The sequence below is a fragment of the Chelmon rostratus genome, chromosome 7, assembly GCF_017976325.1.
Source record: "Chelmon rostratus isolate fCheRos1 chromosome 7, fCheRos1.pri, whole genome shotgun sequence".
NCBI lineage: Eukaryota > Metazoa > Chordata > Actinopteri > Chaetodontiformes > Chaetodontidae > Chelmon > Chelmon rostratus.
This window is the reverse complement of record NC_055664.1, coordinates 20073510-20091101: the sequence shown is the minus strand read 5'-3', so window position 1 is coordinate 20091101 and position 17592 is coordinate 20073510. Positions and strand designations below refer to the sequence as shown.

Sequence of the window (17592 nt, the reverse complement as noted above, 5' to 3'; positions counted from 1 at the left end):
ATGTAAAAACAAGTTCTCTAAAATGAAAAATATATGCTAATTTCAACAAAATATCAAGCACGATAGAGCCTATAATTCTGGCTCCCTTAAAGGCATGCTCAGCATAACAGAGACCGCGCAAGACATTGTTGTGTAGTATTATCATAACAATGAAAATTTACATACAAATTAGGACACTATAAAGCCCACTTAACAGTTTACAGGCCACTAACTATCTAATTAAGCCATCAAATGAAAGATGAAACAATAACTCATACTCCTGCTTTCGTAAGGCCTACTCAGCAGAATGTGAAAAAAAAACCTCTGATTCATAAATTGTTTTTACTAAAAAGAGGATACAGGGATCGTCTTTTTAGACCTGTTATCCTTAGTTTAGGACCCATGAGTGCAAATGCTCCATCACCTTTGTCTTTAGGGCAGGGAGATATTCCGGGGGGCTTTCTGGATCTGAGAGTTCAATTATAGCTGTAATGTAATCTGGGGTCAAACAGTCATGGCTTCAATAGCAGTCAGTGAAATCTATACAAAATCAACGACAAGCCAGTGGAGCAGATAGAACGATAGGATCTCTCTCGTCAGTTACAGCCTGAAAGCCTTTTGTTTCTTTACAGTAAATCAAAGCTGCTCTCTCAGTTGAGGAATATTTTTAATTGTTTTGAGTCGGCTCGCCAAGAGGTTTGACTCTACTAGTATCTGCTGTGTCTAGTCAACCAGCTCTAGAAATCAGGTTGACAGATATTAACCTCTCCCTGTTTTCCAATGCATTTGCAGCTTAAAAAAAATATTAAGGAGTTATTGGATGTTCCTAAGCCATATTATTGTCTCTTTGATTTCAGTAATTGAAAAATGAAATTATTTTGATGTGTGAAAGCATAGTCTAGAGACTAATTTGCGTTTCCAATAGGATTACAGATGATTGCTACATGCACTGTCAAGGTTAAAGCATTTTATTGGATTTTCTGAGGTTTGATTCCTGCTCGGTCGGTCTTTGGTGTGTATTTTGCAGAGTAATCACTGGAACTGAACAGCACAGACCTTGGGAAAACATTGGCTTAGTTTGTTTTGAATAGTGGAAAAACAGCATATAATGAACTTGCTTTTTGCTTTGTTGCTGAGATTTAAGTGTCTGACAAGATGAACTAATGCCCACACAAGCAGATCGAGAGTCAGGCTGCTGATCTTAAATCTCAGGGCAGGTTTAGCTCCTGAACAGCAGCTCTGGAATTTGCCTCAGGGTGACTGCTGCTGACATGGGCTCCAACCCACATGCACCGTAGGTCTTCAGAATGAAATGGCCTCTATAAAAAACACTTGTCCCACAAACCAATATGGCATACGCGTCTAATCATTCATCTGGATTTTAGAAGATACATGCTGTGTTTATGGGATTTTTCTGCCTAATTAATATGCAAATATGTCCTAATCCTTATGCGATTTAGTGCTACGTATTTGGAGGAAGTGCCGTAATGTCCTCAAACTGACTGAATCAGATAAAAAATGTTCGTATCTGTTTTGGCGCTTTGAAGCACCATGCAGTCTATGTTTTCAACATCGTGCCCCAGGTTAAAATTCTGGGGTTTTGCTGCAGGCTTTGATGGCTAAACATGGTATTATGTGAAAAAATGGTTCCATATAGGTTTATTAATGTGGTGCTACTACTGATATTTTCTTATTGATTTCACTCTCAGTCTGATGTGGAAAATTATAGGCATGGTGTTCTTCTTTAGAGCAGGTAGCCACCAGCCGTTTGGCTCCCAGCAGGTGTAGTCATGGACAGTTTAATGCTAATGACCCTGTCCCTATTATGCTGTTCAGTCTACTGTATATTAGACAGGTATTTTCAGCCAGGCTTTCCAGCTGTGCTAATAATTCCAGTAATGCATACCCAGCTATACAGCCGCAGTTGCTATGCCAGTACATAACCGCAGAGCTTTTATGTATGTTTCTTTCATTCGCATGCTTTTGTGCTGGTTTGAAGAAAGTATACAAAACATGTTTTGGTAATGTTTTGATAAAAGGGGGGAGGTTGTTCTCCATTGTGATCGCGAGTGTGTCTCTACTACCCATAATCATGACAAATTCATTGATCAAATAGACGCAATGGATAAGCAGTTAGATAAACAGTTCAAATGGCTAAAAGTATTGGATAAATGGTCAAAATACTTTACAATGGATAAACAGTTGAACTAGTTAGCTAAAAGCAATGGTTAGCTCAAAGGAAATGGCTGAAATAGATAGTCAATAGTAATGGATAAGCAATAGAACTGTGCAATTTTAATGGATAAACGGCTGGAATAATGAATAAATGGTTGAAGCAATTAACAATGAATTCAGCTGATCACATCTGGACAGGATCAGTGCTGCTGAGTTGATCGGAGTGCGCGCGGTCTGCGGGGTGCATCAGACAGATAAGATGCTCTATATGTGTAGGATTAGATGGACCACTTGAAGCAGACAGAAAGGTGGAAGTGGGTCAATGCTGTCCTTTCAAGCTCTGAAAAGGGTTGAAGTGGCCGAAAAATGCAGAGTGCCACTCTGAGTCTTTCAGAGTTCAGATTTATATGAATGGGAGGACTGGAACAATATTTCTCCTCCACAGGTATTGATAAAGGACCACTCTGGCCAGCTTTACACACTACACCCTGAATAAATTTATTACCATTAAGCCTCCGTGAGGTGCCATGTGACTCATGATTTATTACATTCACCTACTATACTGTATGTCTGTGGTCTGTGGGTGCAAAATTGCCTGTGCAGGCATTGGCTAATGAAGGTGTAGCATGTGTCTGACCAGAAAGTATTTACGTGTTTGATGTGAATGATGGAGATCACCACTGCATGCCATTTACAGACATTTATTGAAAACACTGAATGAACAGACACACAGAATACAGTATGTGTTTGTGCAGGTCTGTTTGCTTTCTTTAGCAAACAAGTGAGCCGAACTGACCGCGAAACACCCTCAAATGCTTATTTATTAATAGCAAATGATCAACTCAATGGAACTAAATTATTAAATGATCAAAAAATAAGAAAATATTCCAAAGCATCAAGACACAATTCTCTTGCTTTTAGCAAATGCAGGATTTCCTTTGTGAAAAACATATATAAATGCAATTTACAGGCAGTTACTGCATGTATGTAAGTGTGACAAAAAGAGGCAGGAAACCCACTGAGTGCACATGTTTCATCCCTCCAAGGCATAAAGAATTGATGACCTGTGGTGATATATTTGGAATATCATTTCCTGTAATAATTTGCTACGGGGGAAAGAGACGGAAATGTGCAGTGGTACTGTTGTACTTTATAAATGCTGTTGTGCTAAAATAAGTTTAAAAAAAGTGAACGTGGCTTCGGGGGATATATGGACAGGGCTTAAAGGGAGGCTTGCGAACACACACACATTTCCACACACACAATTACTGTTCATTATTCTGCCCTGGTTTCTGTCCGGCTACTGTACACTACATACCGCACACACGTGAAAACATGTACATATTATGTGTGGCAAATGGAGTTTTACATACCCCCGCATGCTCACTGATGTGGTCCCAGCATGAGAAAATCTACATTTCATTTCAATAAGCCTTGTTCTTGCTCAGCCATTGGGGGTCACTTACAAGGGTCTGATTCAATTATTCTTCCGTTCACAACAGGAGGAAAACATTTTCATGGTGAACGGTTTGCTTAAATAGATTACCATCTCAAATAATTCAATTTCCGTTAATTTGATTGATTTCATACCAAAAGAGAGGAGGGGGGGGGTCTTAATTTAAAACCATTGCATTTCTAATCAAACATTAAGTGAGAAAGAGGCCTGGGCGAAAATCTTTTATTTCCGTTTTCCGCACTAATTTGAAGATAAAATGCTGATGGCTCCCCAGTTAAATGGCACCACCAGTATTCGGTGTGTGAACAGCTCACATGCTAAACAAACTACTGTTTGCGAGCTGCATGGCCACTCCTCGCGGATTGAGCGCGCATAAGCACAAACTCCCATACACTGACACACTGAGAATCTATGACTGGGCATTACTACAGAGGATCCAGATGAAGCAGTTCAGTCATCTGATCCATTCCCATCCATTATTCATCCCGCTCGGGGAGACAGAGACGCTGGGCTTCTCTTCTCAGAGAGACCCAGGAACCCCATCTATTCTCATGAGCAAAGGAAATGCCATGCAGTATAGTGGAGTGAATCACCAGGGAGTGGAAACAAAAGTTGGGAGTGTGAGTGCACGAGAACTGGAATTAAGCGTACACTGGAAATCAAATTACTAGAGATAAAAGTTACAAACGTGGAAAAACGGGAATACAAAATGTGGAAATATAACTTATTGAGCATACCGCATCTCCACCAGGTGCTCACTGATGTCCAGCAATGCTGCTGGAAAATAAAGCAGCCTGGCCGGTGCTGTGAGGAGAAAACACCTTGTGGAGACATTGTGTGAGTGGCAGGCAGAACTGGCAAGCTGCCACAGATAATAACATCTGAAATAAATTTGATGTGTGGAATTCAATCTGTAGTGATAGGGACGGCTGCAGCATTAGAGTGAAGCTCTAAATGCTATCTACTCATCCATGGAATGAGGACTGACACGCAGGCTCAGAGAATAGATTGTGCAATTAGCAGCCTTTGTGCTGTTTTGACACAATGAAAAAGGGAAATGAGATTCAACGTTGTCATGCACGGTTCTCTGTGGCTCTATGATTCCCATAAGATATTCCAAATATACTTCTTCAGGTGAGAATAAGTTTGCGGCTTTGTGTGTGTGTGTGTGTGTGTGTGTGTGTGTGTGTGTGTGTGTGTGTGTGTGTGTGGGGTTGGGGGTGGGTGTGTTGAAACATTACCAGATATAATAAAGCACACACAGCGAGAGGAAGAGGGAGTTCAGTTGGTCACACTTATTAATAATCTCTAGTATTTCATTTCCATTCAAGCAGTGTGATTTCAAAATGTGAAACTCTGATGTGATCCCCCCCCCCAAGTCGTGAGGAGCATGCCACCTCTCCAGCACCAAGTGTCAACTGCAATTATAAGATGCAATACACCATTCAAAGGAAAGGGGGCGCTCTTTGAGTAGGCATTGAACAGAAAAGGCTTGAGAGACGGAGTTTCGCCAAACTTTACAGACTATTCCTTTAATTAAAGAGCTTTGCATGAGCTCTAGCCTCAGTGAAAACATTTTAATCAGCATGTTGCAGTTTGGCCTCAATTATTTTGCAAAAAAGTCGCACAAATGTGTGTTATTCCAAAAGAAAAAGCATAATTTCTTCATGCACAGATGCTCTGACTGTTGCACATAATAAACATAAACTAAATGCCGTATTAGCTCAGTATTATTTGTGCTTGGGCGCAGCCAGTTGCGTATAAGTTTGTCTCAGACGCATGAACAGACCATAACCGTAAAAGAAAATGACTATAATATTCCTGTAAATGTCTGTGGTTCTCGGTGGTTTCTTCTGGTTACCTCGCCGTGCTCTATTGTTTTTTACACTTCCCATGGTACCACCGTGATATTCCCTCAATACTCCTGCTGGGATTTCCAGCGTGTCTTTCAGGTTCAGTTGCATTCGCGGCCAGTATCACAGTTTTCTTATTTATTTATTTCAAAATCTCCCAATGCATCACTGTAATGCTCTTATGTTATTTTATAGGCCTAGATGTCATTGCAACATAATGCAGCCCAATATGATAGCAGGCTCCCTGCTTGAGCCCTCCCTCCGCCTCTCATGTGTCTACATTTTCATCCCATGGCCGTCTCTAGGTGATTTAGCGCCGCCAGTCTCAAGCAGGTGTCCAACATGGCGATCACGGGGAGCGGATCTCTCGCTATTTCTCTCTCTGTTTTCGTGATTTCGGCGGCGTTTCTTCCCAAAGGTGAGTTTTTCGGGGCGCCTCGTGTGCGTGTGTGCGTCTGCGGCGCAGAATTGCCACTTCCACGGCTGAAGCCGGAGGAGGACCGGGGAGAAGTTGTGGTGCGTTTGCGCGCTCGATGCGCACAGGCTTCCCCTGAAATCTCAGCATCACTTTCTGTCGCTCTGACTCCAGAATATCCGCGATGTTTCTGGAGAGCGTTGCGCTACTTGTCTCTCAATTTTACCGCTGATTGATAGGGTGTTGTCCTGGGTTGTTGCAGCCTATTGCTTCAGAGGACTGCTGTAAAAAGTATTGTTAGTGCTGCACTATTGCATAGGCGGAGAGAAAGTGTCACCAGTGGTAATTGAGTGAAATGGTCGTACAGTGTTTAGAGCTATAGGGCAAGTTGAAGGCATTGCTCAGTGAGATGTGTCTCTTTATTATCTGCTGGGACCGATTCTCCGGCCCCGAGAGGACGCGGCTCACACGCACTTGTATCCTTTTAGTCATACCGCATAAACCTCCGTGGTCCCAACTCATCCCACTGTCTTCAAATCTCTCAAGTCTGCGCTTCAGGTGCGCTTTGGAGAAAAACACGCATTGCAGCTCTCGCCTCGCACGGTGTCCTCTGGCCTCACAACTGCAGCTCCTGACACCGGCGTGCGCGCGTTCCAGCCCGCAGTCTTCATTCCTCCTGCTGTCAGTGGAGGCTGGAGATGAAAATCTGCCTGTCGGGCATTACAGCGTGAACAAGGGGCGCCTGAGACGTGCACGACCATTGCAGTCCCCAGTCCGATCATTTCCCCGTTATTCCACCGCGGTTGCATCAGAGTTGCATGCGTCAGTGTTTTTTTTTTTTTTTTTTTTTTCCTGGAAAACGCATCCGCTGACAATACTGACGCGTGTGAAGCGGTTAAAATGTCAGTTTGCAGCCGCTTGAAATCCCTCCCAGCTGCTCGGATGGACATGTTGTTGTGCTGTCAGTCCCCCGGCTTGTTGAAATTGCGAGCAACAGTTGCGATGACAGGTTAACACTCGGAGTCACTTCTTAGCGGTTTGATTCCTATTACAGATGGTGCCATTAGTGGCTGCTAACTGTACAATAGTGGTATCTGCATCACCCATCAACAGGTCTGCAGAAACTCATCAAAGCGTGTGTGTGTGTGTGTGTGTGTGTGTGTTGAGATTGACAACCTGCTCTTCAAAAGGAGGTTAGGCTACTAGTAACAGGGATTGTCTCCTCCTCTGTTTTCTTTTCTTTTACAGCTCACTGCTTATGAGGCTTCCATTTCACAGTTGTTGAATTTATTATGGTTTGCGCTGAATAGCAGTTGAATGACATTTACAGCATTGTCTAGCGGCTCCTTGTCACAATAATTTAATTAACCTCTCAGTTAAATAAAATCGTGCATCATGAATGCGCAATAACCTCGAGCTCGGTACGCCGAAGGTTGCAGCGTCAGGGAGCTGATGCTGTCTCTTGGTTCAGGTTAAAAAAAAAAAACCAAGCCTGAGTTGCTCTGATTGACCTCAGGCTTTCCATTTGTTTGATTGTCTTTGTGCCAGCTGCTGGGAGCAAAACAGGGCTCAAGCTCTTGCTTTGTGAAGTGCTGACAGTCTGCTTTTTGACAGCTTCTGGTTTTTCTTTGTTAATAATCCAGAATCAGTGGATTTCAACTTTCCCTGCATCTGCTGGGAGGAAAATTATCCCGCCGGCTGCATTGCTGCTGGCTATAATAGGTGTTGGGTTTATTATAAAGATAAGGAAAGAGAGCTAATTAAAGGAAGGCAGAGAAAGAGAGAGAGAGAGGGAGCTGATCCCGGACATCATAACAGAAAGTTGTTCCCACTGTATACAGAGTGACTCATGAAGCTAAAGAGCTGCCTCGGCTGAGCATCCTGTTATGAAACGCTGAGATTTTGCATTTTAACAAAGAATCTGTTTAGCGGTATTTCTCCCCGTGCGTCTCCCGGGGCTCGGCCTGTTGTAGCATATCAGATGGTCGAATTTCAGAAGGTTGCATAATCCCGCTTATTGCCAGCTTAAAGTCATTCGTCAGGGCTGAGTGATGGTGAAGTGGATCAATAGGAGCTGTCATGAAGCCTCAGGGCGCCGCTGAAGGACGGGATCACCAGGAAACAAAAGGAAACATACAGCTGTTCCGGTGCTCGTCGTTGCCAGTTGGCACGTGACGCGATGAGTAATAGAAGATGTCCGTCTCCTGCTGCTTATGGCGGGTTTGGCTTCAAAGCAGATAGTGCTGAAATCTGCTAGCAGCGTGCTGTTCAATCTGTGTTGACTTACAGTGTGTGTGTGTGTGTGTGTGTGTGTGTGTGTGTGTGTGTTCTGGAGGTTGAAAGTGTTTTATTTCCTCGTGTTTTCACACCACTGTCGATCTCCCTGGGTCAGTGGTGCACACCGGGGCCGACAGGAAGTACATTCACACCTGTGCATGCATACTTCTGTTGTGTGCTGAAGATAAGGTCATCAGAGGAACCAAGGCCACTGATAGTAGAAGTATTTAGACCTTAGCTGGAGTATAAGTACCAATACAGCAGTGTAAAAACATAATAAAACAGCAAAATATACTTAATGTATAAGTACTACTATTTTTTATGCATTGACAGTATGTGTGAGAAGTGTTTTAATGTTATTTTGGTGAAGATGGGGCTAAATTAGCTGCTTCATATAGTCGCTAATTATATCTATAACAATGCAGCATTTCTTTACTAGTCAGTCATTGGTTTTGTGTGCAAAATGTTATTCTGCAAAGTAAGTAGTAACTGCAGCCATCAAATACATGTAAAAAGTAAAATATTTAGCTCTCAAATGTAGCGAAGTAGAAGAATAAAGTGACATAAAACAGAAATATTCAAGTGCAAATACATCAAAATTGTACTAAAGTACAGCAATTGAGTAAATGTAGTAAGTTACAGCACACCCCACCACCCACTAATGACTCTTTTCATTATAGATTAATCTGCCGATTGCTTTCTGTGTGAACTGATTCGTCGTCTGATAGCAGAATGTCAAAAAACAATAAAGCGTTCCTTAGAGTGGAGCTTGTTTTTCCTGATCAGCAGTTCGCTGCCACGCGAGATAACGAAAAGCAGCAAATCCTCACAAGCGAGAGGCTGAAACCAGCGAATGTTTGGCATTTTTTGCTTGAAAAATGACTCAAACAATTGATCGGCTGTTTCAGCTGCACTCAGAACCACACGCAGCACATCAGTGCCATCTCTGTAGCAAACTGAAGTGGCCTTCTCTTTCTGCTCTCTGTATGAAAAAGCACTTAAACAGGACCGTGTTTCAGGATACATTTAATACCGCACTTAATGGCCCATTGATATGTGCCCGCTTGTGAAGTATTTCATTGCCTGTACATTGAAAGCACCACAGTACATCATTTGTAAGAATAATAAACTCTTCTATTTAAAGAAATAGAATTTATTGCTCATTAAATTTACATTAAACTCTGCCTAATAAGCGTCAGTCTAATTGCTAGATAATGCATGGCACTACTTTGTGCGGTGGCAGCTAATCATGCTGCTGAAAAGGGAGGGGCTGGCAGAGAATTGGCAGCTGATGCATGGGAGGAATTTGGCCACTGGTATCAGATGTAGCAGAGTAAGTGATGTGGGCCTTGCTGTTATCTTTTCGCTCAGGACATCACACCTCCAGGCCGTGTTTTCTGCTCTTGAGGTTTGCTGCCGCGTGTCTTTGTGAAGGCACGGGGTCTCACCTTTAAATCGAATGTATTTAAACCATTATTACCTTGTCGGAGCCTGGCAGTATGTGAATATGCGTCCGCGATCAAACTTCACGCTCGCTTTGAGATCGCGTGTACAATGGATCTGACAGACGAGGGTCCTTGCGGCTCGGAGTGAATAGGCAGATTTCATTTCGGTTTGTCCTTCCAAGTCGGAGGTTGCGGCAAGTCAGCCTGTTTACATTCAAAGAAGTTGGTTCTGGAGGTCAAAGTCGGGATTAAAAAAAAAACCTGCAAATCTCTTTCAGTCCTTATATTCTTTTCAGCTTCTGAAAGAGTCCAATCTCTCCTTAAAAACATCACCTTGGGTGCTGGGTACAAGGGTTTTTGCCCACGTACTTTATAGTGGGACCTTCAAGTAAATACCGTATCTGGTTGTTTTGCCAAGGTCACCGGAGTGCCGCGGTAGCCGTACTATCACTGTGAGTCATGTAATAAATATATAAAGAAAAAAAAAACTGGGGACATTTTTATGTGAGGGACTTGGACTGCAGTGTCAAACTGAATGACAAACTGAGGACGATCAAAAATCTGTCTGTCTGTCTGTCTGCGTTGAAATGTAGTAAACAGTCAATTAGGAGACACAGACAGATGACAGGTCCTTTCATGATTGTGGGGACAGAAGCTTCCATTCATGGCTGTGCTGTGGTAATGAGGAGGAGAGCTGATGTCTCCCCTTATGAATATGACATTGTTCTCTGTGTTCCCTGGATCTGAGAGACCTCGCTCTATTGGCTGCGATGCTTGGGCAGTGACAATCAGGTCCACAATGGAAAAAAAAAACAAAAAACAAAAAAAAAAAACAAGGAAATGCAATGTTTTTGTTTTTAAAAGGGCGCGGAGTGCACATTAGCATGGGTGATGGAGCAATTACAAGGCGCCATTAAGGCCGAGGAGCCGTCAAAGCACAGTACTTTCTAAATGAGGAACTCCATTGGGAAGATATCCTCCATAACCTGCACTATACCATAATTCACGCAAAGATTGATACAAATGAGGATCCAGTTTAGCATAGATGACTAAAAGCTGCCTCTCCTTCCCCCTCGATGTGTTTCCTGCAGTGGTGTTGGGCGAGGTTTTGCAGATCATTCACCATCTGACCATTCATCTGTCTCTCACACATAACAACACAGAAGCCAGTAATTGTGCTTTTACTCAGGCTGGATGAGATTCAAATATTGATACCTTTAAACCTTCCCTAAATTTTACTGCACTGCGCTGTATTGCCAAATAAATCTGACATAAAGTTATACAGGCACTGGAGGGAGACTCCATCTGCGGTGTGCCATCAGTGCGGCGTGGTCCCCTGCCACGTTACGATTTCTCTGAGCATTTTCATGAATGTGCAATAAGACACTTGATAGCAAACCGGTGCCCAGAGGATAAACCCTAATGACTTTGGTGATTCTGTCACTGTTCCTCGAGTGCCACGGTGAGTTTGACATTTTTCGTCTCTAGTGAAATCTCGACAGCTATTGGGCGGGCTGCAATGATATTTGGTGCACGTGTGTTCCCCTCAGGATGAATTGAAATAACTTTGGTGATCCCTTTACTTTTTAACTTTCATTTGTCCTCAGCTGTACTTTGTGTTTTGTGCTAATTAGCAAATGTTAGCATGCTAACAAGTACGTGAGTGCCATGTCATACTGTTCATGATAATACCAGTATAATCTTTATCATGTTAAATTCATATTCGATAATGGCAGTATTCTGACTTGTTGACGTAATGATGTCATACTGTTACACACATTGTCAACAACATAATTAGCGCAAAAATACCTGGTAACAAAAATTGTCTTGTTTACTTGTTGACGTGAATTTTTCTACAGTGTCTTTTCATTATTTATGAGTGAACAACAGGCATTTTATGTATGTCCATCTTTACTTTATTTTGTAGTACAAACTCAGTGATGCTAATAAATTGTGTCTCTTTCTAGCTGTGATTGTCAGGGACAACAGGAGCATATTTTTCTACTTTCAAGAGCTTGTTGTTTGCTATAGTGATTAATCATAGTGCGTTATTGATCTGGCATGTCCTGTATCTATAGTCAGGTTTCTCTATGATCAGATTTTCGTTACATTTAACTCAAACTTAACTCAGAATTGCACTGATTGGGCTCTGCAGCCTTTTTTCACTTGTTGTGTTTCAGCAGAAGTTGGGAATGCATCCTACATGATCAAAAATGAACACTGATCGGCCCAAAGGGGAGCTGCGCATAATTAGTGCACTCATCCATGTGTCATATGCAATATCTGAGCCACCAATAATCTGGTGTTCAACAACATTTGATAATATATTTCATCAGAGCATTACAGTGTTCAAGATTACAGTTTGCACCAAAGGGCAACCACAATTACAGCCTGAAAGTAGTGATGTGATCTGTTACTCACTGTTGCCTTGTTTTTCTTACACATAATGGACCGTCTGAGAAACTGTCCTGTCTTCAGTTCAGTCACAGCTAAAGAGAAATCTGCCGAAAAGAGAACCTTGAGAGTGGATGAGTCTCAGACCAGAACTCACAGCATTACCACTAAATAACCGGTGATCAATGCGGAGGAGAAAGGACTCTTTCTGAGAGAGAAGACTGAATCGCTAATCAATAAATTCAGTTATCGAGCTCCCACTAATCCACTGCCTGAATTGGAATGAAAAAGCATCCTGTGCTCTAACTGCAGCTGCTCAGTGTTTGGCTTTGTGTTTGACCAATGAGAAGGTGTGTCATCACGTAGTTTCTCGTTTCGGTCACCTTTAGAGATATTGAGTCCAGGGGCTGTTTGGGCCTTGGCCAGCACATGCCCCCTTTGGACCAGTCCTATCCGCTGCGTCCACTGTGGTTTGACGGCAGGCCGCTCACTTCTGTGGAAGGCTGAAGTGGAGAGCTTTTCTCTGTTGGGCAGAGCTCAGTCGCTGCCTTGCATCTCAGACAACAACATCTCTGGGCTTGTTTGGGCAGATCTGAGCCTGATAAAATAACCACTGTGTACCCGAGTCCCCCATAAGCAGCTGCACACAGGTGGAAGCATCGCAACGCCACTGGAGAAAATCAAAAATACATATACTCCGCACAAGTGAGTGCCGACAGAATGCAAACACTACACTCATCAATAAATCTTACATTGCTAATAGAAATGCAAGTGCTGCTGATGCTGTACTTTACTCTGAGATAAGAGTGAAAATGTAATACAATTATATAAATAATTCTGCCACATTCTTGCTTATACACAGTGAATATTAGGACAGGTGCCTTGCTTTCTTAACAGCATCCCCTGGAATCAGTCCCTCCCTTTCTTGTTGGAGTGCTGTTTGCAAATGCATTTATGCAGACTGAATGAAATATTATTCCCTTACACAGCAGGATAGAGCCAGACTTGGGGACAACATTAGAATAGCCCAGTCCTTCCAAGTTTCTGTGTTTCCATTCAGCCATTCAGTGCCTCCATTGCACCCTAATGTTTCTCTAATTTTATTTGAGCAATACACTCTGGGATGCCAGCTGGAAAGAACAAAGTCTTAAAGAAATAACATTAAATACACGAAAGGAGCAGAAGAATAGAGCCTCCCATATAATCTATTCAGGCAGTAGCCTTGAAATAAATTCTATCCGTCTCACAAAAATGTCCGGACAACTCTGCAAAACCCAAAGATCCTCAGTTTACAATCACATAAAACAGAGAAAAGCAGCAAATCCTCACAACTGAGAAGCTTGAAACAGAGAATGTTTGCCGCCTGAAAAATGTCTTAAATGATAAATTGATTGTCAACATTTTTGGCAATGATTGTTGTTGCTTGACTAATCGGTTAATCAGCTAATCATTTCAGCACTACTGCTGCTTTAGGTGTTTATGTGCTTGATTTTGTGGTCTGTTTCGAGGTTTTACTTTTTGGTGGTGCTGTGTCTGACTGCATTGCATTGAGAAGTGTTTCGAATTCATTTCTATGTATGGAGAAGCACATATGTGAGAAACCCAGTGTGACAACAGCACGAACTGCAGAGTCAGAAACGACAATATCAAAGGAATAGCTCAACTTTTTTTAAACACGTCCTCCTAACCTCCTACCTAAGCGACAGAACAGGTTGTTCAGTGAGTCCTAAAATCAGTGCCAGGGACAGGCGTGCTGGACCTTGGTCATCATGTGATTAACGTTGGGAAATGGCAGTTCTGGATCTGTTCAAAGGTAAAAAAACAACACACTTCGGTTTTTGAATGTATTGAACAGATTACTAACATAATGTGTTACATGGCGAGGTACAAAGATGCTGGAAGGCGGAGTTTGTTGCTTTCAGACTGAGTAAGGCTAGCTGAGTTAGCCAGCTGCTGGGTATAGCTTCATATGTTCAGATTCCAAGTGTATTTCCCAAAATGTTGAAATATTCCTTTAAGTAATTCAGGAAGTACATTTAGTATATTTATTACAGTATTGTTTTGGATCTGTGGGATTACAGACTCCTGGAATGCAGTATGGTTTTAGAAACACTGGCATTTTACATCTTCATGCACTCTAGGTAGTACCTAATATACTAAGTGGACTGCCTGGGAGATAATTTGGCAGGGAGGTGCGTGCATTCTCCAACACTCAGTTTTTTGAAGTTGCACTTGGCAATATCGTAGTAGTAGCAGTCTTTAGTTAGACGAAGAATGTAAAAGAAGCGATCCGCGATAGAGGATTTACAGTCGATGCAGAACTTCCTCTCAAGGTGAACCATCAGAACATTTTGATGCTGTTTACACAGAGGAGAGCTGTTGTCTGACAGGTTGCTGCCGCCTGCCTTGGGGGCATCATGCTCTTGAGTTATCAGCGTGACAATAGACCCATCTTAATTACTCTCAGATAAAGCACTATAATCTGTCATTGTCAGGCCGATCAAGACTGCGCAAACCAAGCACTAAGACTCATTCACCCAAACCAGAAGCCTATTGATTACTTCTCATACTTGAGTCATTGCACTGCGGAGAGACATGGGAGGCAATAGAGCTAATGGAAAGGGGAAGCTCAAAGTCACATTGTTTACATCTGAGATGACAGGTAAATGTATTTGAAAGGAAATATGGGCTTGGTCCATTGGCTCCCAAATAGCAGTCTGTCTGCAGCTAACATGGAAAGTGAACCCCGAGCTGCCAGACGATCAACTGCCCTGCAGTTCAGATGTGGGGCTTGCAGCACGGCAGCTTTTATATTTCTAAATCAAATGTCTGTGCTTAGCAGAACTGAACATTTTGATTTGCTGCAACCAATATCGATTGATTAAATGTTAGCGAACACACACCCTCCATCAGTATGTTTCTATCAAAGCTGACACATGGGTGGGCTGTTGGAGGGGGCACATTGTAGATGCATGGATTGCCTCATCTTTTCAAGATTCTTCCTTCATCCATACTACTATGCTGAATGCTGTTTTCAGCACAGTGTGCTAATGTTTATAGCAGGCTATTTCTGCGGTTCGTATGCAAGACATCAACATAATTAAATATAAGAATGCAACCACACGATGCTTCTGCTGTCACACGTTGAATTTTAGGATTGAGGTTTTTCTTTGTTTTGTCCCAGTAGCCGTTTCACACAGTTTTCATTATCTTTTGAGAATTACCTTGCTGGAGAATAGTGTCCATTGACAACGTCCTCCAAAATCAAGGGTTTCTTCAGTGTTAATACCGACACTTTTTCAATATTTTTTTACAACACAGTATTTGATGTACAATTTATATTCACATCTCTGAGTAGAGCAGTTTGAGTCATAGATGGAGAATCTGTATTTGTGTGTGTTTCACATCGAATCACAAGTAGAAGTTGTTTATAATTGAATCACTGATTATGCTTTAAAAGTCAAAAAGGTGGACGAACAGTTGCGACAAAAGCCCCCAAAACATTTAAAGAAATCTAATTGCAAACTTTGTATTTCCACTTATTCATTTAACCAATTATTCATATTTAGGTGTTGTTTTTGTTCCAGTTGTGCAGGGGTTGGTTCCCCCCTTTCTCTTTTCTGTTTTCCCAGTTGGGTCTAATAGTTGAAGTTTGTTGAGTCTCCCTTAATGAGCTATGGGCCTTAATGGAGTCAACAGTGCAAGTTTTTTCTTTATCATTATGTGCTGATGTTTGTTTTGTTTTGCTTCTGCTTTACGGCACTTTACAGCTTCCCTATTAAAAGTCTCATAAACTTATACTGTACAAAATAGTTCTGCTGCTGAGAGTACTCACTGCAGATGGATCTCGGCGTCAGACCTTCATTAATGCTATTCATTTGTCAAGATAAGCCGATTCCACTTGTCAGATTTTCACTCAGAGTTAATTCTTTCATCTGTCCTTTGTTCTTTGTTCCACCAGTGTACCAATTCTGGAAAAAATAGAAGAGCAGTTATGTCTGCATATATAAATATACTCAAAAGTGTACTATTTTTGATGCTGCTTTGTGAAGATGCTCTGAAGTTTTATGGCTTTTTGTGAGAGGCTGCACCCGTTGACTCTACTTCTTGCCAATTATGACAAATTATCTTCCTTTTGCTTAACTTCCGAGAAACCCACTCATAACATTTTTGAAAATTTGACAAGCAAACAGACAGAGCCAGGCAAAGAGATAAGTGCCATCCAGCCGCACAGCCGTGTTCAACGTTTAGTGTCAAGAAAACTGGAGATAAGCACCAATCACGAGCGCCAGGACAGCTCAATGACAGAATAACAAAGTGGCACCTCCGGCCACTCGGGCACACTTCCAGCAACTCAAGTGAAAGCTCTTGAGCAAGGGGGACCTTTGTCTTTGGGGAAGGCTTTGTAGCTTGCACGCCAAAATCCTTGCTTGTGCACAGAAGCTGAAAGAACAACCAAAGTTCACCCCTCACATAGACTTTTAGTTCTCCGTGCTCTTTTCTGCAACCAGATCTCATTTAGTTTTGACAGTCCATGATGCTCACATAAATTTAATTGGTCATAAAGTCTGCGCCCGTTCTAAAACTGGGTTTCAATTGGTTTTCTTCTATCCTTCGAGGTAGAACACATGCCAGCACTCATTAGCACAGAGCTACTGGTTACAAAAAGACATTCGACGCCCATCTTCTCCGGCTTCTTGCTTTTAACGTGCCTTGATGTTACAGCACAGTAACGATGCAGCTTCAGGAGGAGGGAGTTTACCGTAACTAGTGAAATGTATGGACACCGCAGCTCAGCGCTGAACCTTTGTGCGCTGACACTGAACTTTGCTCTGTTCACCGCATTCTCTCTGAACCATTTATGGATTTTTCTCTTGTAAGCTTCAGTGTTGATCATATAAAGAAGGGCACCCTCTCTTGTGAGTGCTGTCAGTCCATTTGATGGTAAGTGCAGTTGTTGCATGTGTCACGACACCGTTTCCTTGTATGAACTCCGAGGGCTCTGTTTTCGTGTGGGCGCATGACCTGAAGCACTTTCTCAAGGCGCAGAGGTTGTTTCATTCGCAGTTTGGCAGTAGTGGTTTAGTTGCGTCTAGTTTGGTGCTTGGTCCTTAATAATTTAAACAAAAAACAGAGAGGCTTCAAAAACTGGACTACATTTTTGTGCAAATTATTTGGACCTATAAAAAAACAGCCTTAAAGAGTGATATAAACTGTCAGTTTGAATTTGCTGGCTTCATATTTGCGCTCGCAACTCCTTCACTTCCTGGCCGAGTTTCCTGTTGGGAGAAACTCCCCCAAACTCTCCACCAAACCGTTCATCACGGTGGGCTTTTAAAACAAAATTGAGCTGATGTGATTTAGCCCGACTGTTTCCAGCTTCCAGCACCCTCACTGATAATGTGTGATAGTAATTTCAGCCTGTCTCCATGTGCACCACGTGCCTGCGGTCATCGGAATTAGTTTCAAATGATGCTTAATCCTGATTGGTGCATTGAAGTACGTGAAATCACCTTTTTCCAACTGAGCCCCGCCCACTTCGAATCAATAAGAAATGCACAGAAAAAACCCAAATACAGAATTCTTCTAACTTTGGTA

General features: G+C 42.3%; 1 protein-coding gene across 1 annotated transcript in view; it reads left to right on the top strand.

Annotated features, from left to right (window-relative positions):
* Positions 1–5805: 5805 nt before the first annotated feature.
* The window catches only part of cadm1b (cell adhesion molecule 1b), a 133429-nt gene continuing 121642 nt past the window's right edge, over positions 5806–17592 (top strand). The window contains exon 1 of the mRNA XM_041941063.1: positions 5806–5881. Within this exon, the coding sequence (XP_041796997.1) occupies positions 5806–5881 (76 nt within the window). The remainder of the gene's footprint in view (positions 5882–17592) is intronic.